Source organism: Phodopus roborovskii, unplaced genomic scaffold (genome assembly GCF_943737965.1).
Source record: "Phodopus roborovskii unplaced genomic scaffold, PHOROB, whole genome shotgun sequence".
Lineage (NCBI taxonomy): Eukaryota > Metazoa > Chordata > Mammalia > Rodentia > Cricetidae > Phodopus > Phodopus roborovskii.
This window is the reverse complement of record NW_026126482.1, coordinates 13,059,967-13,082,090: the sequence shown is the minus strand read 5'-3', so window position 1 is coordinate 13,082,090 and position 22,124 is coordinate 13,059,967. Positions and strand designations below refer to the sequence as shown.

The 22,124-nt window shown below is 49.7% G+C and overlaps 1 protein-coding gene across 1 annotated transcript in view; it reads right to left on the bottom strand.

Annotated features, from left to right (window-relative positions):
* Positions 1–22,124, bottom strand: part of Wnk2 (WNK lysine deficient protein kinase 2) — a 102,852-nt gene that overhangs the window by 18,618 nt on the left and 62,110 nt on the right. The window contains exons 11-22 of the mRNA XM_051194315.1: positions 21,452–21,643; positions 19,665–20,276; positions 16,238–16,531; positions 15,760–15,809; positions 14,790–14,958; positions 14,606–14,722; positions 10,583–10,753; positions 10,427–10,472; positions 9,727–9,846; positions 2,343–3,163; positions 1,988–2,063; positions 23–111 (exon numbers count right to left, since the gene is read on the bottom strand). Coding sequence (XP_051050272.1) covers positions 23–111; positions 1,988–2,063; positions 2,343–3,163; positions 9,727–9,846; positions 10,427–10,472; positions 10,583–10,753; positions 14,606–14,722; positions 14,790–14,958; positions 15,760–15,809; positions 16,238–16,531; positions 19,665–20,276; positions 21,452–21,643 — 2,757 coding nt within the window. The remainder of the gene's footprint in view (positions 1–22; positions 112–1,987; positions 2,064–2,342; positions 3,164–9,726; positions 9,847–10,426; positions 10,473–10,582; positions 10,754–14,605; positions 14,723–14,789; positions 14,959–15,759; positions 15,810–16,237; positions 16,532–19,664; positions 20,277–21,451; positions 21,644–22,124) is intronic.

The window sequence follows — 22,124 nt, the reverse complement described above, 5'->3', positions numbered from 1 at the left end:
GTGTGTTAAGAGTCACCTTTACCTGGGGGACAATGGGTGCCGTGGGGGAGTCTGAAGCCACCTGCCCTGTATCACTGTCACAGCCCAGTGTGTTGCTGGAAGATGACTCTGCTGTAGGAACATGATAGCATTATTGAGGCTGGAGAGAGAACAGTAAATGATGGCTCACAGCCCAGGGGCACACACGGAGGGAGTGTGCTGCTGGGCAGGGAGAAGTGACATCGCAGAGGATCTGAAGACTGAGAATGCACTGTGGTGCCCTATCTTGGGGACACTACATCCTGGAGGACATCCACAAGCCTGAGGAAAGGGAGAGGCGCCGAACGGCGCACTCTTGCTTTGGGTACTCAGCACTTCGGTGGCAGAAACTGTTTCCAGATCTGAGGATGCAGGAGAGCAGATCCCAGTCCTACATCTGTGGGGGCTAGGGAATGCCTGGTATGCATGCGTGCGTGCGTGCGCGCGCGCACACGCGCACGCGCACACACACACACATTCACAGAGGGACACATACCACTCCCCTAGGTCTCTGTTTTCAGAGTGGGACAGTACAATGTTTCTGGCAAGCTTCCTTGGGCTGCTATGAAGAGGCATGGAGAAAAGCCCAGAGAAAAGTATGCGTGAGCAGAGACCCTTTCACGGTACAGGAAAGTCACAGGTAGGCTGGGGCCAGAGCTGGGCCACATACTGGTGGGTGGGGTGTTGCACAGATGTCAATGAAGCCTCCAAGGGGACTGGGGAGCCACCACATGCCGAGACAGAACCATATACAGACACATGGACTCACACAAGTATACTCTGCATACTCTAAGACCCTCACAATCCCAGAGAGACCCGAATCCAGTCTCTACTACCTGTCCTCAACTTGTAGGCAACACTGAATCCCTCTTCTCATCTTTGCATACCTCCAGTGACAGGGGCTCACTACCAACTGCATCCCTCCTACTTCTATGCCTGCTACAAAGTTCACCCATTTGGACTTGGATTATGAGTCAGCCTTCTAGAACAATCCCTCTACTGCCTACCATGGCTTCTGAACTCTGAGAAGCATGTGGATTTGTGATTGCAGGTGACACCCCTTATAGGACACACAGGCTCCATTACCTCTTCTTATTAAGAGATCTGGGATGCCAATCTCGGCTCGAGGCTGGCACTGGGTTGGGGCAATAGTAGCACTGCCTCTGACCTCTTAGAGCACCAGCCCAGGAGCTAACAGAGCCGCTCTTTGGGTCCACCAGGTGGAGCTGGACTGTACCTCTCTCTGTGAAGGCAGCTTAAACTTGAGGAGCCACCTGCTACTAACAATAACTCTTACCTTGCCAATCCCTAAGAAATCCAGCTGAGGAACCCTGGCACCTCAGAAGGTAGACCAGACCCCTAGGGTGGAGACTCAAATGTCTGGTAACAAACCAAGAGCCGAGTGATCTCAGCGACTTGGATGGCTGAGGCAGGGATCAATGCAAGTTCAAGGCTAGCCTGGGCTACACAGCTATCTCAAAAGAAAGAAAAGAAAAGAAAAGAAAGGGGGGGGGGCTGGTGAGATAGTTCAGTGGGTTAAGATACTTGCCACCAAGTCTGATGGCTTAAATTTAATTCCCAAGATCCTCATGGTGGAAGGAGGGGACCAACTGCTTTAGGTTATCCTCTGATCTCTACATATATCACAGAAACCTATGAGCCAAAGCAAGAGTTTTCCTCAAGGTCACAGCTGCTGGGGCAACTGAGGAAAGCAGTGAGGTTGGGACCACTCTCTACCTCTTTAGCAGCCTAGATGTTTCTTACAGGGCCCTGGCACCCTGCTCCCTTATTCTAGCTTTCATGTTCCCAGACAGGACAGGATTTTTCTTTGGATTGTGAGAGCAGTTCCCTCTGAAACTTGGTGGGCGATTTCATCTCTGGAAGTATGAGGATGCACAGGCTCTGGGCTCCAGGAGGATTGTGGCACCTGCAGAGTGTAGCCTGAATCACCTTGCCCTTGAGGTGTTACCTGTCATCGGAGAAGATGCACCCTGTTCCCGCTGGGCCAGGGCCCATCCTGCAGGGGCCGTTTCTGACTTTTCCAACTGGAAGAAGATAAAGAAGAAGAAAAAGGGAAGAACTGTGAGCTTGGCTTATCAGCACCTTAGCAACTAAACCCTGCACCACTGATGTATGACCCCTGTACTGCTGGAGCTGTCCCTAGCCTGTCCCGCCTCCTGCGCGTGAACAAATTGAGCTTAGTCGCTTGGCACATGTACCATGGGTACGCTAACAAGAGCCAGCCAGGCCCTGCATAACTGGAATGCCTGCCCACCTCCAGCTATGGCCAGGGAGTGGGAATTGGGGTGAATCAAGCTACTCACTGAGGACTGGGCCTGCTGGGTGAGGCTTGGGGTCCTGTCACTCAAAGCTGAGGGCAGGTCTCCTCGAAGGGGCTCCAAGGTGAAGTCTCTATCGCCTGCCTCCATGGGAGTCCCAGCCGAGGCTGAGGAGGTGGGCACATGCTCCTGATAGAGCAGAGTCCGCAGTTTCTCATCCAGGCTCTTGATGGTGTTGTCCACAAAGCCTACCCTAGGGGGTGGCCCTTCCCCATCGGATTCCAAGGCTGAGGGTGGTGGTGGGGGAGCAGTAGGCCCCAGGGGGGGACTGGGGAGCTGGGGAGCTGCCAGGCTGATTGTTCCCACGGTGATGGGCGGTGGGAGTGGTGGCTGACCGGATACAGGCTGTGTGGCCCCAGTGGGGGGACTGGGCTCTGGCACAGAAGCAGGCAGGGGCTCCCCTAGCGTGCTGACCTCCCTGGCTGAGATGGGCTCCCCCAGACCTGTGGAGCAGCGAGAGGCTTCTGGAGCTGGAGTGCAAGGTCCTTGGCCAGTACTAAGGGGCTGGGCAGCACACTGGGTATGGTGAGTTTCAACCAGTGGCTGGAGGGACTCATGGATACTGGCTGGTCCTTGATGGGTGCCTGGACCCCCTGCCTGCATGGCAGTCCCTGATGCTGACTCTGGCACGGTGCTGGTGGCTGGTGCTGCCGGGATTACAGTAGTCACAGGAGGGGAAGATGGGGCCAAGGGGGCTGATGCTCCACCAGGAGGGTTGCTGGAGCCTGCCTGGCTCAGGAGCTGCTGAGCAGCTGGGAAACTAGGTTTGTCCTTCAAGGACAGCTGGTCTGGATAGGGCGCTGGGTCTAAAAGAAAAAAGGGAATGATTGGCATCACTTACCCTGACCTTCTTCAACCAGTCCTTCCCTGTCTACACTGAGTACCTGGCTAGGGCACCTGCAAACTCATCTTTGTTCCTCCAGGAGGCCAAGCTCCAGTCGTCATGACCATTGCCATCAGCTCTCAAGGAATGGTTCTCACCTATGGATCTCTGCTACTACAAAATAGCCTATAGTTCCATACCACCCTTTCCCACCATCTGGCATGACCTTTTTTCTACCACCTATCTGTCCACACTGTTTATCTCGACAAAACTTGAACACAAATTTACAAAGTGATGGTGTTAGGGGAAGCATTTCGTTCAACATAAGACCCCCCCCCCCCCCGGCACATTCATGTTGCTGCCAATGGCAGGATTTCCTTTTTAATGTCTCAATAGCAGGTCTAGTGGGTATACACATGTTCTCTTTATCCAATCATCCATTGACAATCCATTTGTTTCCATGTCTTTGACTACTGCCAGTGATGTTGCATGAACACAGAAGAGCAGATATTTCTTCCAGAATTTGCTTTCAATTCATTTGAACACACCCTGATATGGGACTGCTGACTCATATAACAGTTCTACTTTTGACTTCTTGAGGAACCTGCATGCTGCTTCCTATAATATCTGTACTAATTTACATTTTCACCAATTGTACAGATGGCTTCCCATTTCTCCACATCCTCCACAAAACTCTCAGTCTTTTTGTTTTGTTTTTATGTCTGTTTGTGAGCATGCACACATGCCATGGCAAGGGAGTAGAAATCAGAAGAAACCTTGCGGAAGTCAGTTTTCTCTTCTGGATCTAACTTGGGTCACTAGGCGTGGTGGCGAGCATGTATACCCGCTGAGTTAACGTCCTTTGTGCATTTTTCAATTGTATTTTCTTGTGACTAATGTGACTGCCCTCTCTGTGGTGCGTGATCTAGCCTCTCCTATGGCATACCAGCCCATCAACTGAGCTGCTCAAGTTTACCCTTTCTTCTGTAAGAACTCTTAATGTCTGCTGGGCAGGAATCACTGCTGGTTATATGCGCTGCTGGAATCTTCTCTCTGGTTTGTGTGTTTCCTCAATTAGAACAAAAGGTTTTACTCTTTTTCTTCTTCTTTTGAGTTGGGGTCTCAGGATGGTCTTGAACTCACTATGTAGCTGAGGATGACCTTGAACCTCTCATTCCTTGTTTCTGCAGGCTGAGGTTACAGAGGGCATCACTACACCTGCCTGAAGGTTGGAACCAGGGCTCTTGGCATTCTAGGCAACACTGAGCTAAGAAAACCTGGAGAAACAGAATTCCTTGGCTTTCTTCTACAAGTCACATAATTTTTCACTTTACAGATATTTTAAACTTTAAATTAAAAATAAACTTGCCAATAAAAACATCACACATAAAGTATTTTATATTTGATTTATAACTGATTTTTTTGTGTATGATGTGAGGTTTAAGTTCAAAGTTTACTTTCTGGTCTATGAATGAGTCATTATTCAATATCTTCAGTGAAAAGATGACCCAGGCTGAAAGCAGTAATTCTTCCTCAAGTTTGTAAAAGAAATGAGGCTGGCCTGTCCAGTGACCTTGGGGGGGGGGGGGGGGAAGAGGTCTGCCTGGGTTTGAGAAGTATCTGGGGGAGATTTGACCTATAGATTCTCTGTCTCTGTCTCTCTCCCCTTGGTTTTTGAGACTAGGTTTCTTTGTGTCCTGGCTGTCCCAGAACTCATTTTGTAGACCTGGCTGGCTTGGAACTCACTGAGATCTGCCTGCCTCGGCCTCTGCCTCCCAAGGGCCCAGCAGATTCGTTCTTTCTAATTGATGTGGGGTGGTACATCTTTTCCGTAGTAGGTGAGTTTTAGCAGTTGGTGAATTTTGCAGAATTAACTAGTCCTTTTCATTTAAGTTGTTTAGTCTACAACTGTAAGGCTTGCTCATTATCTCCAACAGCACCCTTTATCTGTAATATGTTCTTTTAGTCCCAAGATTGATATTTTATATCTTTTTTGTTAGTTTTACTAGAGGTTTATAACATCATTTGTGATTTTTTTTTTCAGAGAACCAGTTTCTGTCTTCACTGGTTTTATCTGTTTTACTTATCTGTACATTTTAAAATGTTTCTTGTGTCTGCTCTTCATTTTCCTGGTTTCACTGTCTTTGGATTTATTCTGTATTCACTGTCCTCATTTCTCAAGGTAGAAGGTTGAGTTGTTAACTTTTTAGTGCTGTAATATTTCCTTGTAACTTTAGCCACGTCTCATAAAATTTAATGCTATATTCTTTCATTCATTCAAAATGTCCTGACTCTCCTTAGGGCTATTTTTTTTTTTCCACTGTAGATACCATGACTCAACTCTTGGTTACATTGTATCAGAGACTGTAGTCAGTACAATGTTGACTTTTTTCATGTTCCATTTCTTTTTTATAACTCAAGGTACTTGCTCTACATGTCTGAGAAAGAGTGCATTCCACCCATGCACAATGATCTACAAATGTCAAGTAGGTCCAGCTGGCTACTGTGGCTGGTTTTTCTCTTTCTCCACTACAGTTGCAGACTGTCTGCTTCTACTTTTAGTTCTGGTGAGGTCTTTTCCTGTAAAATTTTTTTATTTTATTTTATTTTTTTTTTAAAGTAGGGTTTCACTATCTACATATAGCCCAGGCTGGCTTCAAACTGGTGATCTGCCTCAGACTCCCTGAGCTGGGACTACAGGCTTGTGTTTCCATGCCAGGCCTAGTTCTGTTAGGTTTAAAGTTCTGTTACTAGATACACTCATGTTTAGGGCTTTAAATGTATGTGTTTTTTCGAAAGCGAACCTTTAATGAATGTGGAACATGACTTCGTAACACTGATAATTTTCTTTGATCAGAAGTCTATTTTGTTTGAAGTTAAAACAGCAACTCCAGCAATCTTTTGAAGTGTATTTACAGACTATCTTCTACCACACACCCTCCTTTTTTAAAGATTATTTTTTAAGTTTATGTATCTGAGTGTTTGCCCACATGCAACATATATGTGACCCTCAATATGCGTGCCTGGTGCCTGGGAAGGTCAAACAAGGGTGTTGGATCTCCTGAAACTGAAGATACAGGCAGCTGTGAGCCACTGTATAGGTGCTGAGGACCAAGCTTAGGTCCTCTGCAAGAGCAGCAAGTGCTCTTAACCACAGAACCATCTCTCCAGCCCTCGTCCACCTGTTTACCTAACATACTGCTAAGTTTCTAGTAGATAATCTATTTAATTCACATTGTTGTGTTTCTTACCCCATTTTTATCATCATTGCCATTTCACTGAGACAATGGTATTTCATCTGCTTAAAGTCTATCATTTTATTATTTTCTAGGGATTTTCTTCCCCTGTTTTTTTAAAGATTGTTTATCTTCATTTTCTCTTCCTTTTGGGTTACTTGACTCTTTTTTGCTTGACTTTATCTGTTAGGATTTTGAGTACATCTTTTTGAACAATTCTTTTAATGGCTATGCTAGGGATTCCAAAGCACATGCTCCACTTTCCGGTCTTCTTAGCCTTGGTTGGCACACACAGTCCATTCAGAGCCACCTCAGCTGGAACACAGACATCTTGCAAACACAGCTCACTTTGCCTGCCTTCTTGCAGCTCTATCACATAATGTACATACATGGGAAGTTCAACTGATGTTATGGTTCTGAAACTTCAACTGCCACATGTTTCAAAGGACTCAAGAGAGGACAGCCCGTTATTAACCCCCCACCCCACTGTTGTTCTTCCTTTGTCCTGCCGGTACTGGCTGGGATTGTCTCCCTTCTGTTTAAAGACCCTGGATCTCACAGAGTAGATGCATTGGCAGCAAATTCTCCTAGCCATCTTTATTTGAAAATGGCAACACTGTATCTCTATTTCCAAGGGTCATTTTGTCTGAAGGCAGAGTTGGGTCATGAGTACTTACTTTCACCTCACCCCCTTTCAACTGTCTGTCAGCTTGCTTCTGGACATCACCACTTCTGCTGAGAAGTCTGCAGCCATGTGCCTATGCACTTCCTTTAGGCAACATCATTTTGCTGGCTGCCCTCACTTTTTTCTTTTTAGTTTCCAGTAGACTGGTGCTGCGTTCATGGTTTTCTCCAGTCTTATCTGCTTGGGGTTTGTTCGGCTCCACCTCTGGAAAATCTCAGCATTAATTTCTCTTCATCTTCTTTCTGTACCCTTTCTTCTCCTGAACTCTGGCACGATGTCAAATGCTTTGGCAGGTCCTGGAAACTCAGCTACTTTACCCTACTTCTCTTCCCTTTGTTCCAGTCAGATCATTTGGCTACTTCGATTTTCGGTGTTAGGACTTGCATGCATTTGTTCTCTGTATCTGTTTTGCCCTGACACCTTCTACTTACAATTTCAAGAATGCTTGCGATTGTTCAGACACATTTATAATGGCTGCTTTGAGCTGCTAGATCAGACAGCATCTGTGTCACCTTGTTACTGGGCAGGTTGGCTTTTTCCATGAAACTGACATTTCCTAGGTTTCTACTTGCCAAGTAATTTTGGTTCTATTTTCACTATCTTGAACATGTGAAACCTTATTGTCTTTTTTTTTTTTTTTTTTTTTTTTTTTTTTTTTCTGTTACAGTGAATGCTGGTCATTTTGCTTTAGCAGATGGTCAACATGACCAGGAGTAGTATCCTGAAAATTGCAGTCTGCTTTCTATGGGCCATGGTTACAAGTTGGTTCAATTTTCAATACTTTTGCAGGACTAATCTATTGGAAACTGGTACAGTCACTTAGAGGTCAGTCAGGAACCTGGGTGGGGTTTATCCCTTAGCTTAGTTTCCAGTTTTATATGCCACCTGGGGAGTCACCTGTGCACACATACACACCAGCTGAGAGTGCATCAAAAAATTCAGCTTATCCTTCCATTTTTGTACCTTCATGATGTCCTTGGGTCCCTAGGACTTCCTGCTCTGAACCACTGGTCAGAAACCAGCCATCTTTATGACTGTGATAAGCGGGGCCAGGCAGTAGAGAACTCAGGAAAATCAGCCGGTCTCAGGTGTGTGCTCCTGCAGCTCTAAGACTCACTGCCTCTGTCTGCGGGCCAGGCCCTCACTGGGACACCGCTACAGCAGGACCACACCGAGTGCCTGGACTTTATACCTCATTTCTCTCCAGTGTGGCTGCTGCAGCCTGACTCAGACAGTCCTACAGACTGGGAGATGCTCTCAGCGGCAAAGGGGCCAAGAGTGGTCTTGTGTCTGGTTTATAACTAGGGCCTGATAATTACTGACTAGGATCTGATACATTTTCACCATCTTCAGGTTTCCAGTGCCTTCAAAGTGTAATTTGCACAACTCATCAAGTTTTTTGGTCTTCCTCTGTGGATAGTTAATGCAAATGAACACATCTGTCACCCACTTCTCCACTCAAGACCCCCACCATATACAAACTTGCTATGAATAGTTTCCAGGGTTGTTCAGCATGTAGATGAAGGGTTTAACACCATGCTCTTATCCCACATCACTACTCATTAATGACATACTGTACACTCGGCAGTCCTTCTAATCCGTGGCACATTGAAATTTACCTGCCTTGTGACAGGCTTTTCCTTGAACTGGGAAGATGGAATGTGCGAAGGGACCCTTGTTTTGAAAGTAAGCCTTCCAGGTAAGGTCAATGGCCCCTGGCTTCTCAGTCTAGGCTGGGCCCATCCCCCTGGCCAGAACACACCTCCTCCTAGTGTGTGTGTGTGTGTGTGTGTGTGTGTGTGTGTGTGTGTGTGTATGTATATATATATATATATATATATATATATATATATATATATATCTCACTAGGTTTTACTATTAAAATGACCTTCTCCTGTGGTAATAAGTCTTCAAAAGTATGAAGGAATTAACTGGAAACATAAGGAGAAGAAACTAACTTACATATCCTTTTCTTAAGTGTAGCATGATGGAAACCCACCAAAATCTTTTTTAATGATCAACTCTTCATTGCCAAGTGATGAGAAATTAAACCTTAAGTTTGTTCCAATGAGTAGTTCATCCTTCTAAGTACCATAAAAATCAAGACTTAACCAACCATGTGAAAGAGTAAGTTTACAGACATCTGTGGGGATAGGTGCAGGCAGTCTCAGGAGGAGATGAGTACCACTATCATCCATGTGACAACTGAGAATTAGGTGGTCTCAGAATCCCACCTCCCCATACAAAGTAGAGTTCAGAGAGCCTGTTCACCATGGGTATACTACCAGATGGGACAGACGGGAGGAAGGGCCCAGAGCCCATCAGCACACCATCACCTAAGTGGTTAAGATAATAAGGCCAGCTCGAGTCCATGCTGACTGGTGGCTGATCCAGAAACACACACACACACACACACACACACACACACACACACACAAACACACACACACACACAAACATACAAATGGTAACATGGCCCTGTCTGCTGCCCGAGCTTTGGAGTGACAGTATGGGGTGGCAGCAGCCCCTTGCATGATGGCAGGTACCCAACATATCCTAGCACAGGGCTGCTCAGACAGAAGCTTCTCAGTTGCTACAGAATGGGTCTGGGCTGTGTGTTCCTACCTTGGCTGGCTTCTGGCTGCAAAGAGCTCGGAGGGAGTGGGGGTGATGATTCAGAAATGTCTGTTGCTGGGTGCTCAGCCACTGGACAGATGATAAACCACCTCTTCCCCGTGTGCAAGACTGAGAAGCAGAGCATAAAGAGGCGCTGAGAGGGAGCCAAACCCCTAGGCCAGGAGACCCTACTACTGTACCAGACCATGAAGAGCTCCAGGAAGCACATTCCACCTGTGGAGTTTTCTCCAGGAGGAGTGGGCAGGGGATTCGAGCTCTCACTTACAACCCTAAACAGCTCCCTTCCATTGCTCAGATGACCCTCCAGGCCCCTTGCTGAGGAGGCCTTCCGGAAGGGCTCCCATCTGTCCCTCTCAACCAGAAGGGCATAGGGCGGGCACCCAGCCCAGGGAGCCTCACTGACAGCCTCGGACTCTCAGAAGAGCCTGATTCAGTTCTTGGGGCGCCTGTACCACCAGTCTTGAAGGAAGTGGTGGCAGCTAGAGGCTGCTGGGACAGAATAGCCATTACCAGCTGAGGGAGCCTCTTCGCCACTCCCACAATCTCAGTGCAGTGGCCAAAGTCCTTGCTGCTATGCTCAACAGGGACCTTCAGTCAAATGCCTGCTTTAGAGCACAGAGGGGGCAGGGACACAGTTCTTCCCCAAGGCTGGCTATTCTGCCAGGTACAGCTGCTGGGACAGACTTACCATTCTGCTGATAGACAGGGGCGTTGGCTTGGGACTGGCCGTTCTCCTACATGAGGAAAAGGGATTGCAGGTCAGCAGCCATGCTCACTGAGAGCTTTTTTCTGAGCCTCCTGCCTGCTGCATCTACCAGCATGCTCTGGGGACCTGGGATCTCACCTCCCCTGTGGCCACACCACAGGTACCCAGGTGTGGAGGGCTGATCCCTGTATCAGAGCCATGATCAGCATCTGTGTCCTCACTGAGCATGTCTTCGGCCTTGTCCATGACATCCTTCATCTGTTCAATGAATGTCTCTCGCTCGGCAGGCAGGATGAAGTCATGCTCTACCTGCAGAGGGACATGGGACAATCTCCCGTAGACCATGGCTGCACGGGGGCTCTATCAGGGATACACATACCTCTATCCTGCCCTAGATCCTAAGGGAAGAGATGACAAAGGTTGTGTCCCCTGGTCAAAGCTGAACAGCCAAGGGGGAAAGTTCATGGCCTCAAAGACACAAGAATGCAGTTGAGTCTGAAAATGCTATCCCACACAACCAGAGAGCCCCATGCAGCTGTCCGCTGTCCTGGAACAATAGCTGCTCATGGAACCCCAGGCTAGCTCAACAATCTCCAAGAAACATAGGTACACTAGTACTGGGACACAAGCACTACACAATGGACCACAACTATTTTCCCTAGAGTAATAATACATATTATTATTTATTTTAAGACAGGGTCTCACCGAGTAGCCTTGGCTGTCCTGGAACTCACTATGTAGATGAGGCTGGCCTTTAACTCACATAGACACCCTGCCTCTGTCTCCCAAAGTGCTGAGATTAAAGGCGTGCACCACCATGACTGGTTCCCCAGAAACCTTTCCAGTTTACCTTCTTCTCAAGTCATCTTCACAGAGCTCTTGCTCTGTCAAAGTTGGCTAAGCTGGACTCAACTGGACTGACACTCTAGGCACATGTCTGGGTCCTAGCCTTGCTGCTGTCCCACTAAGAACACCACCACAATCTCTCTAGTTAATTGTCTTGCATCTTGGTGGCTAAGCACAGTCCGGCATCCACTCATGTCAGAAACTGTCTTCCTGGCAGGCCAGGACTGAGTCCAGGAACGCACGACTCTATAATGCTGCCAATGGCTGGCTCCTCATGGCCAAGGAGTTCTTATGGAATGTGAAGGGTCTTCCCCACTTCACCCAGCAGTGGGGACAACAAGAACAGCCCAGGTCTGGGGTATGGGGATGACTAGAAAGCTTACATCATAGCTTGGATAACACAGGCCTCTGAGCTGGGCTCACCAGAATACAGTCACTGTCCTTAATGTTCCTGTGGGTGACTATAGCCCATTGTATCGTGGCTACCTCAGGCAGATTCAACATGATTTACCTCTCCCTGAGCAAAGAGCTCCAACAGAGAAGTCAGCTGTCCTCTTTCTCAGAGGTCTTCAGTATCTGCCCTTTCTAACCACAGCATTTCCTCCCATCCAAACAAATGTATAGACTCACATATGTCTGGACCATCCATCCTCTGTGGATGGGCCTGTAGCTCCTACAACAAGATGGCTGAAGAACAGAATTCTTCCAGCCACCTAGACAACACCCCCGTGAGCACAGTCACTCTCCCAGATGAGGATGAGGCTGCCTTCTTAGCTACCCTGAGTGTGGCTTGTAGCCTGTAAGGGCAGAGCTGCCTGAGGGTAGAGTGGACAGAGTTCAGTGGCTGTAGTCAGAGCACCCAGGTGTGTGATACAGGCTGAGGCATGCAAGAGCATATGAAGTATTCTAATCTGTGCAAAACTACAGCTTCCTGATAGGTATATGTTTTGAAATTAAAGAGATCAATAATACATTTAAAATAAAACAGAGAAAAACCTAAAACTTCAGGGTTCAAGTATAAATTTAAATGAAAGCAAAGTTAATTCAAACATCAGGTTTCCTCTTTACAAGATTAAAGAGCCCATGACCCAAGCAATGGAGCATCCTTCACGTGCTAAGATGGTCCCAGATGGGGCAAAGCACGCCTGAATAACACCTGTGGTGGTGATTAATATTATCAAACCAAAGGACCTGGAATCGTCTATAAGACAAACCTCTGGGCATGTTTATGATGGAGTTCCTGCCCTAGGGTCACTGAGGTGGGAAGACTCATCCTAAATGTGGGAGGCACGCCATGGCCTAGAGTCCCAGACTGAATACAAAGGAAAAAGCTGGCTGGCCACCAGCATCCATCTCTCTCTGCTCCCTGACTGTGGGTGCCATGTGACAAGTTCCAGTTGCCATGACCCTTCCCCACCATGCGGTGAGCTAAATTAAACCCCCCTTCCTTGCTTTTGTCAGGGCAGTGAGACAAGTAACTAAGAAACACCCTATTTCACCATCTACAGCTGCGCTTCAAATGGCATCTCCTGATGCCTCCAACCCTGACACAGGGGCAGGGGCCATCAGGGGCCATCAGGAAGCAGCGACTGCACATGGGCCACCTGTGCAGTTACACCCTGCTTAGTTGGGGGAAAGCTTTTGAGAAACCACCCAGATGCTTTGTCCAAAGGTCCCTCCTGACCAAACCACATTTAGGCATCTCCTTCACTCCTCACCAGGCCTTGACCTCGGTCCCTTCTGCTTTGGACCTAATTCAGTTACAGCAAGAGTCCTACTAAGTCAGTCAAGGGAGAACGCTCTGGCCACCATGTCTGACAAAGCTCCTTGTCACCAGCTTTGATATTGAAGCCTCTAACACATCCTCCACAAGGACAAGGTTAATGGGTGTAGCCCGGGTTTCCCTTTGGCTACAGAGTATCTGATGTCACTTCTAGAAGACTGAGATGAAGGCAGCCCTCAGCATAAGTGTGGATGGGCATCTGAGGGCCAGGTCACCCTCTCTGACCATCCTGGACGTCAGTGGCCAGAACACGGGGCACACATGCTCAGTGTCCTCACAACCTGACCACACAACTGGCTTTGGCACTCTTGTGCTTCCCTTACTTTCCCAACCCTCACCCCGCTCCCCGACCCCTGCTTCGTTTACAGCCAAGTCTGTTCTCTGCTGCCTGCTGCAATCGTTCTGGCCAGCCTTCCTGGCCATGGTAGTAGACACTGGAATCATCTTTTCTCTCACCCTGAGGGAGGGGACCGTGGCCTGCCCTGGCTTGAGGAAGAGCTCATCTGAGGATTTTCCTGAGAAACCTCACATCCATATTGAATGAAGCCAGGGCCAGGGTGGCATAACCACAAGGCTACTTACTGTTGACATCTAACTGAGATGTCTATGCAGTGGCCACTAGTCAGTGCAGCCCTTTAAACTACTTTAAGCTAAGTTCCATATTCTCTGACAGTTACACTAGATATACTTGTATGATGGGCCACAGCACTGGCCCAGTGCCAACATGGCTTCTTTTTTTTTTTTTCGTGAGACAGGGTTTCTCTGTGTAGCTTTGTAGACCAGGTTGGCCTCGAGCTCAGAGTCTGCCTGCCTCTGCCTCCCGAGTGCTGGGACTAAAGGCTTGTGCCCCCACCATGAACATGGCTTTGTTAACACATGAACATGTGACTGAGGGTCTAAGGACGATGTCTGCCCTACTGAGGTCACAGACAGGTCAGGGAGTCTTCCTGCGATGGTCTTCTGTGCTTTTGTAGACGGTTTGAGATCCGCGGTCCCCACTTCTGGTAGGGCTAGATGCTGGGGACAGAGCAGTACTTCGTGGAAACATAGACAAGAAATCTAAAGAATACGGCAGGTAAGAAGGGGCCCCCAGTGTGCTCTCTCTGGCAGGGAGGGCTGGCTCCGGGTAGGGGTGTTAGCAAAGCTACTGGGATTGGGAAGCAGTCCAGGGCTGTGTCTGCACTTTCAGAAGCCAATGAGGCTGACGGACAACTCTAAGCAGGGACCACAGGGCCTTTGTTTATCCAGGTACCCCAGCAAATTCCTCCTTTTCCTCTAAAGGACAGGAAAAGGTGTGGCTAACATCCCTGAATTGTCCCCACACAGGAGCTAGGGGAAGGAGCCCACAGAAACCACCTGCAGGAAGCTGATATTCTACCTGGATACCCACAGCTCTGGGGACAGCTGCTAGGCTCTGGGCCTAACTCACAGGCCAGCCAAACACCTCCATGGAGGACTAAACTCAGCATGTTAAGTCCTACAAGAGTCTAAGGACCTCAGGAAGGCTGCCTCTTCCCCTGACCCAGCCTTACCATGTATGTGGCAATCTCATCAGGAGCATCTCCATCAAGGTCAAACTTGAAGGTCACCATCTTATGGTTATGCGTTTCCAGCTGACACTCCACCATCTTGTCCCCGGTGTTACACACCTGCAGGAAGTTGTGATCAGATTGTAGATGGCTTCAAACCCACGTGCCCTTAACCACAGCCACTCACATTCAGGATAGTGAGCCGAGGCCGGCTGGCCCTCTCCTGCCGGGAACGTGCACGAGTGGACCTGCGGTGGTGTTTCCGAGCAGCCCTGCCCTCCAGCCTGCCCCCTCCAAAGGTGCCTTCACAGCTGTCACTCAGGTCTCTTCCAGAGGTGACTTCAGAACCTCCGAAGCTGGAGCAAAAACCAAGAATGTTATCAGTATAACTGGATAACCAGAAAACCCACTCTAGTCAGGCTAGTCTTGGGGCTTTAAAACTTTAAGTGCCCAAAGCTGTGACCTGCAGAGATGGCACCCAGCCTGCAAGAGGATGCTGAGAGCGCTCCTCCCCCAGTACCCATCCTGTACCACTCACGGGCCGGAGGGAAGTGCCAGCTTCCCAGGGGTGGGCTGTATGACCTTGCTTCTCTGGGCCTTTTGCCTGTGCAATGGGTCTGCATGCCTTATTTTCCCCAGGGGAGCAAACAAAACATCAGAAGCTCTAAGCTGTTGTGAGGACTGTGGGTCTGCTGAGCTTCCAACACAGGCAACAACATCCAGTCTTCTGGGATGATGGGATCCACGCTACCTCTCACCCCACCTCTATAAGAACAACATCACAACCCCAGAGCACAGAAGAGAAGCCTGGACACAGAGGCCTTGGCACTGAGGGCACTGAGACTCTGCCCAGGGCCCTCCCCTTCTGGAATGTCCTCAGCACAAGGGTTAGAGCTGGGACCCATAGCCCAGTGGGGGCTGACAACAACCAGGATTCATCCTGGATAACAAGGACCAGAGAGATGGTCCCTGAGCCACTATTGGGTCAGATTTGGAAAAGGGGGGTAGTGCCTGTTTAAAAAAAAAAAAAAAAAACCTGATGGTGTGCTAGCAAACTGGGGCAGGATCTGAACGAAAGAGCCAGGCAGGTAATGGGCTGGGCCAAGCTCCCCAGCCTGCACCCGCCCACCCATCCTGAGAGCAAGGCAGAGCAGTACCTCTCACAGCTCTGTGGGGGGCCAGGGGGCTTGTCTTGTGAGACCTGCTCCTAAAATAGATACAGAGTAAAGAGAACAGGGTTACATTGTGCTGACCTACCTCTCCCCTCGGTGAAACCAGGCCCAGCATGCAGCTGCCTCCCCTACCTTCTCTGAGGTTCTCCCCGCACAGGGCCCAGTGTGTGGCAGGGTGATCTTGGAAGGTTTAGAAGCAAGCAGATCCCTGAAACCCAGGGTTGCTTCCTTCCACAAACTGCTAACCTACTTTGATCATTCCCCTAAAAGGACACACAGGGTTTGTAAAAGCTCTGGGCAAGCTGTATAGTCTCTCTGTGGGAAACCCATACTCTCCATCCTGGTGAGGGTCAGTATAGACAGAGAGGCAGAGCAGCTTGGATGTGTCCCAGAGCACACTGTGCCCCCCTCACCTCTAGTGCTGAGCCCCCAGGTGGCGTGGGCAAGGGACAAGGGCACACACCTCTTGAGCCACCTCCACCATCAGCTGGACAGGAGGGCAGGGACCAGAGACTGCAGGCCCAGCGGGCAGAGGTGGGTTTGTTGGCGGGAGTAGCGTAGAGGTCTGGGTGGGCACACTCTGAGAGGCTGCGGCCACTGTGGGGGCCAGGGAGCTGGGGAGCTTGGGCAGGAGCTCAGGGACAGTAGGCAGCAGAGAATCTGGAAGAGGGGGGGAAAGGACAGCAGGCGGCAGGGACACAGCAGAGACTGGAGCAGCAACATCCGCAGCGTACGAAGGAGGGTGGCCCAGCAAGACCTGGGGGCACAAGGGATAAGGATGCAGGCTGCGTACCAGGGGGCAATGGCAGGGGCTGTGCCCAGGTGCATCAGAGAGCACACAGGGTTAGGAAAATAAGGAATGTTTCTCTCTCTGACCCACCTGCTCCCCAAAGGCATTCCTTGTTTTAGAGCACATCTGCAATGTGGATTTGGCAGAGACAAACAGACATGAGCCTCCCCTTGCACACCTCCACGTGGGAATATACAGATCTAGACTCTTAGGAACTTCAAAATAAGCCCAGACACTTAGAATAAGCAACACACACTTAGTATCTAGGCTGGGCTATGGCTGTCTCCCTCGGACAGCAACGTCCTTATCTGGCCTTCTACCCAGTTCACAGTGTGGGGTAGCTGTTCCCAGTCACAGGTCTCCCTGAGAGAGCCCAACACCTGCCATCTCTCAGAAGGAGATGTAGGATTCTGGCTGACTTTCCCCTGTGGGTGTTTCTCTTATAGCCTGTCAGTGTGAAAAGTAAGATAGATGTCAGTGGGGGACACACCATCCATGGCCTCAGGTGGGCCGAGAGGCTGGGAAAACAGTCATTTGTCTCTCAGGAAAGGGAACTGCAACACTCACTTAGACTACACTTGGTCAGCAGCCCCTACAAGATCAGAGAATACACTTTTCTCGTGGACACACACCCTCTGCTGGAAGGGTTGCCTGTGGGGCAGTCAGCCCAAATCATCAATAAACTTCTAGAGGCTTGATGTAATTTAAAAACAATTTTAGAGGGAGGAAGTCAGTACTCCTAGTTTTATGTCAACCTGTCACAAGCCAGTCATTAGAGAGGAGGGCACCTCAGTTGAGAAAATGCCTTATAAAAATCAGGCTGCAGGCATTTTCTTAATTAGCGATTTATGGGGGAGGGCTCAGCCCATTGTGGGTGTGGCTTCCCTTGGACTGGTAGTCCTGGGTTCTATAACAGGCCATGAGGAACAAGCCAATAAACAGCACCCCCTCCATGGCCTCTGCATCAGTTCCTGCCTCCAGGTTCCTGCTCTGACTTCTTTCAATGATGAACACTGATGTGGAAATATAAGCCAATTAACCCTTTTCTCCCCAAGTTGCCTTTGGTCATGGTGTCTTATCACAGCAATCGTAACCCTAACTAAGACAGTCAGCAAGATGGCTTAGTGGGTAAAGGCCTTGCCACCAAATCTGATGACCTGGGTTTAATTCCTAGGACCCACATGGTAGAAGGGAAAAAACCCAACTTCTGCAAGTTTCCCTATGACCTCTACATGTGTACTGTGGCACACATGAACAGCTCCTCTTATTACATAAACAAACAATGGCCTGGATGGAGAGATGGCTCGGTATTGGAGCACACACTGCTCTTGCAAAGGACCCAAGTTTGGTTTCCAGAACCCATGTTGGGCAGCTCACAATAGCCTGTAACTCCAGTTCTATAGGGATCCAATGCCTCCGGCCTCTGTGGGCATCTCCACTCATATATATGAACATACCTAAACATAGACATATACATAATTTTAAAAAAATCTTCTTTAAAAATGAAAAATAAACTTCTAGAAGCTCTAAAATCCAGTCAGTTGAAGAACCCACCAGTCTGTAGCAACCCCAGAGCCCAGAAAGGCCAGCAGCAGAAAACAAGGCCCAGAATACACAGATGGTGCTAGAGCCTGCTCTCTTGCTGCTTAGCCTCACCCCTGTCAACCACTGAAGCTTAACAGCCATGGACACCTTCTCATTCTAGCAATTCACTCAATGAGAACACAAGGCCAACATGTTTCCTCCCTCTGGCTTTTTAGACAAATGCTTTCCGCTGGCCAATAAACACTACTCCCACCATCTCCAAGCACAAGTGCCTCCAGAAATGAGAGTGGAAAATCATATGAGTGAGCAGCTCCAAGCTGAGCAGCACAAGACCAAGCCACGTAGCACCCGGCACCAGGCTGCTCCCCTGGACCCTTTGCTGTTCACAGCAAAGCCAGGAGGGGCTGGTCCACATCAGAGCAACCTGAAGTTCAGATGGCAGGGGACATGCCTCAGCTTCAGAGCTGTCAGGGCTTAGAGTTGGGGTGAGGTCAGGTTTGGAGAAGCCCCAAGGTGAAAGTATCTGGTGGAGAGATGCTCAAGTGTGTGTGTTGGGGGGGGGCTGCCAGGTGGAGATTTCATCAGGTACCCAATGGGAGACACCCAAGTGAAGAAGGCCTCTGATGAGGGGATTCAAGTGGGAAGCTCGGGTCTCTTCTTCCTCCCCCTCACTTGGGTTTAAACAGAATAGACTAGGAACCCCAAACATGAATGTCCTGTGCAGGTGTGTGAAACTACAATGGCAGGCCTCCTGCCACAAGGTACATCTCCCTACACACCACAGCATCCCTTGGCACACTGTATGAACCCTCACTTGACACCAGGGCAGTTACCTGTCCTGCAAGAATCATCTTCCACTCGGCAGGCAGCCAAGCAGCAAATGCACCCTTACGCTCTCTGTTCTGTTTCCTCTCTGTTCACACAGGAATGCCCATTCTGCCTTGCTTTGTCCTCTGGTAAGTTTTAGCCTGGGGTGCATGCAATCCTGGTACCCAGAGGAGCCACTACAAGCCAATAGGACTGCCAGCACTGGCATGAGGGTGAGGGAGTGCTCAACCACAAAGCACAGGCAGGCAAGGAGCTTGGGACACAGGCATCCTGACGCTCACAGCTCCGGAGAAGGCAGCAGATGCCCCACACTGGCTCAGGCCTCTGTCTCCAACATTCTCTTCATAAGAAAGGTTAACCGGGGGCTGGAGAGATGGCTTAGGAGCTAAAGGCACTTGCTGCTCTTGCAGAGGACCTGGGTGTGACTGCCAATTCCAAGGAATCTGACACCCTCTCCTGACCTCTGCCAACACCAGGCAGACACACAGACAGCACACATATACACATGTAGGCAAAAACATTCACACACATGAAATTAAATAAATAAATCTAAACATAACTTTAAAAAAAGAAGAAAGGTTAACCACAGGACAGAACTGTCCCCCTGTCTAGTCCTAGGCCCCCCTTGAGTCCAGGTACTAACAGGAGCCATGGTCCTGTGAAGGGAACTGCTCGTGTCTCTTGAACCAGGCAGTGAGTAGTAAGCCCATTCCCACGGGTGGATTACCTGGGTCCCTGAGGCAGCAACTGGAGCAGCCTGCTCAGGTAGATGGATGACACTGGGCTGTACAGGCTGAGGAGGCACAGGTGAGACCAGCTGTGGAGGGGTGGCCCGTAAGCTCTGCACTGTGTGGTGAGGTGAGGGAGGGATGTCTCCAGGTGCCATCTGGGGAAAGGCTGCTGGGTACACGGGCTGGGCTGGGAGCTGGGCTGGGAGCTGGGCTGGGAGCTGGGCTGGGAGCTGGGCTGGGAGCTGAGCTGGGAGCTGGGCTGGGAGCTGGGCTGGGATCTGGGCCACTGCTGGATGGATGGGCAGTGCAGCCACACCCTGTGGGGCCACAGCCAGCAGGGGGATAGCAGCTGGTGCATTTGGCACGATGGTCTGGCAGGGCACAGTCAGGGGTGCTCCAGGGGGATGAGGCAGCTTGACAGCCTGCAGAGGCAGGGCCGGTGACGTGGGCAGGGGTGTTGTGAGGCTTGGCAAGATCACAGCAGGTGAGAAATACTGAGGTGGTGGCACAGGAGCCACGTTTGCAGCTGGCAGGTCAGTGAGGGTTTGAGGGAGGCCATCAAGTCCTGCCAAGGGAGCGATGGGGGGAACCACAGGCATTTGAGGCATCTGAAAAAGGTATAGTGGCATGTTAGTCAGGCTGCCATCCAGGGGCCCGCAGCCTCAGCGGGAGGCAGCTCAGCCTCCAAACAGCTGCTGGCGATGAGATGATTCCAAGCAAGTCATTGTACAGCATTATAAATGTGTTCAAGCACAATGGAGACCTGCCTGCTGGACTCCCCCTTGACCCCAGCATGGACCGGCCTGTGTGTCCAAATCTCCAAGGGAGCCAGGAGTGCTCAGATGAGACGAACCAGAGAACGAGCACAGCCCCCGGAGCTTCGGAGCACTTCCATCTGCGAACACTGAGATTATCAAAGTCCCAGGCTGGCCCAGTTACCTAGTCTCCCGTCAGCCTGAAGTCTCATCCTATGAACTCCATGGAAGCTAACCCCTTGGAGGGTTGTCAGTATGACCTTCTTTGATAGATGAGGCAATGCCTCTCCCTGTGGCATTCAGCCTCTCAACAGCAGACAGTCCAGAGCCTTCTATTTGTTCTGTTCTCTCAGTATCAGGCGGAACCTGACACGGTGGGTTAAACACTTCGGACTGGACAGCTATCCCCTAAGTAGTGCTTTCTTTTTCCTTGCTCACAAGTATCATGTTAATTACACCTCTGTACAATTATGAGGGCATGAAAATGTACAGATCCACTGTGATGCCTGTGACAAACAGCTAAACGCCACCTGTGGTGACCAATGTACCTGTAAGGCGCTGCCCTCAGCTTGCTTCTTGGAGCTCTACAGAACTGTCATCTGAAGCAAGCAAATGGCTTTCTATGCCCACTCTGTGGTCACAAGGAGTGTTCTGCCCTTGGCTTGGACTAACCCTTTTCCTATCCTGGATGGCAATCCACTAGATAGTGGGATGACAGCTGCCCCACCCACTCCGAGGGACCATAGCTTGCCTGGGCAAAGAAAAGGTGAAGCTGGAGGGAGAGGGAAACAAGACAAAGGAGGCTGCCCCAGGGTTCCTGACCTGCTTGGTGGTCACAGGAGCAGCTGTGAGGCACCAGACATGTAATACCCAGGATATGATACCATGCTCCAAGCCTACCTCCCTAGTCACTAGCCCCTTGTAACATGCATGAACAGGCCCAGCCCATGTCCTGGTACCTGGTACCCAGGTGAGCCCTGATACCTGGTACCACCCCAGGTACCACCCCAGGTATGGCCCAGAGGTACCTGTGGAGGGACTTGAGCAAGAGGTTGCAGAGGTGGCTGCGGCATCTGGAGAGGCTTTAGCTGAACAGGAGCCACTACCTGGGAGGTTGGAGCCAGGTATGGAGGCAGATGGGAGGGCACTGGCTGGACAGTACCCACTGGCTGTGGGGCCAGGACCTGTGGCAGGGTAGGTGGCTGGGCCATTGGAAGAGGCTGGAGGAAGAAAAGGGAGCCTTGTGCTCAGACACAAAAGAAATCCACAGTGACCCCAACACATACATGCTCTCTGCTCACACTCATTCACCTGCATTTACACTCCCACATACGCACTGGGATTCACACACACAGCCACATCACTTGCATATACACACACTACTACGCAACTTCACAACTTCATGTTTTCACATACAACTCTCAGTGAACTATATTCACAGCATACATCCATACACTGCTCACACAAACATACACAGACCACCAAGTTCCTGCTAATCTGGAGCCAGCTTACAAAAAAACATTCTGAGTAAGCAGAGTTTTCCATGTGCAGGCCTTACATTACAAACTGCAGATCTGAAACACACACACACACACACACACACACACACACACACACACTCATACAGTCACACAGGCTACAACCTTCAGGCTTTGTCCTAAATTGTCCCTCCATAAAGGGACAATTTAAGAGGATAAAATG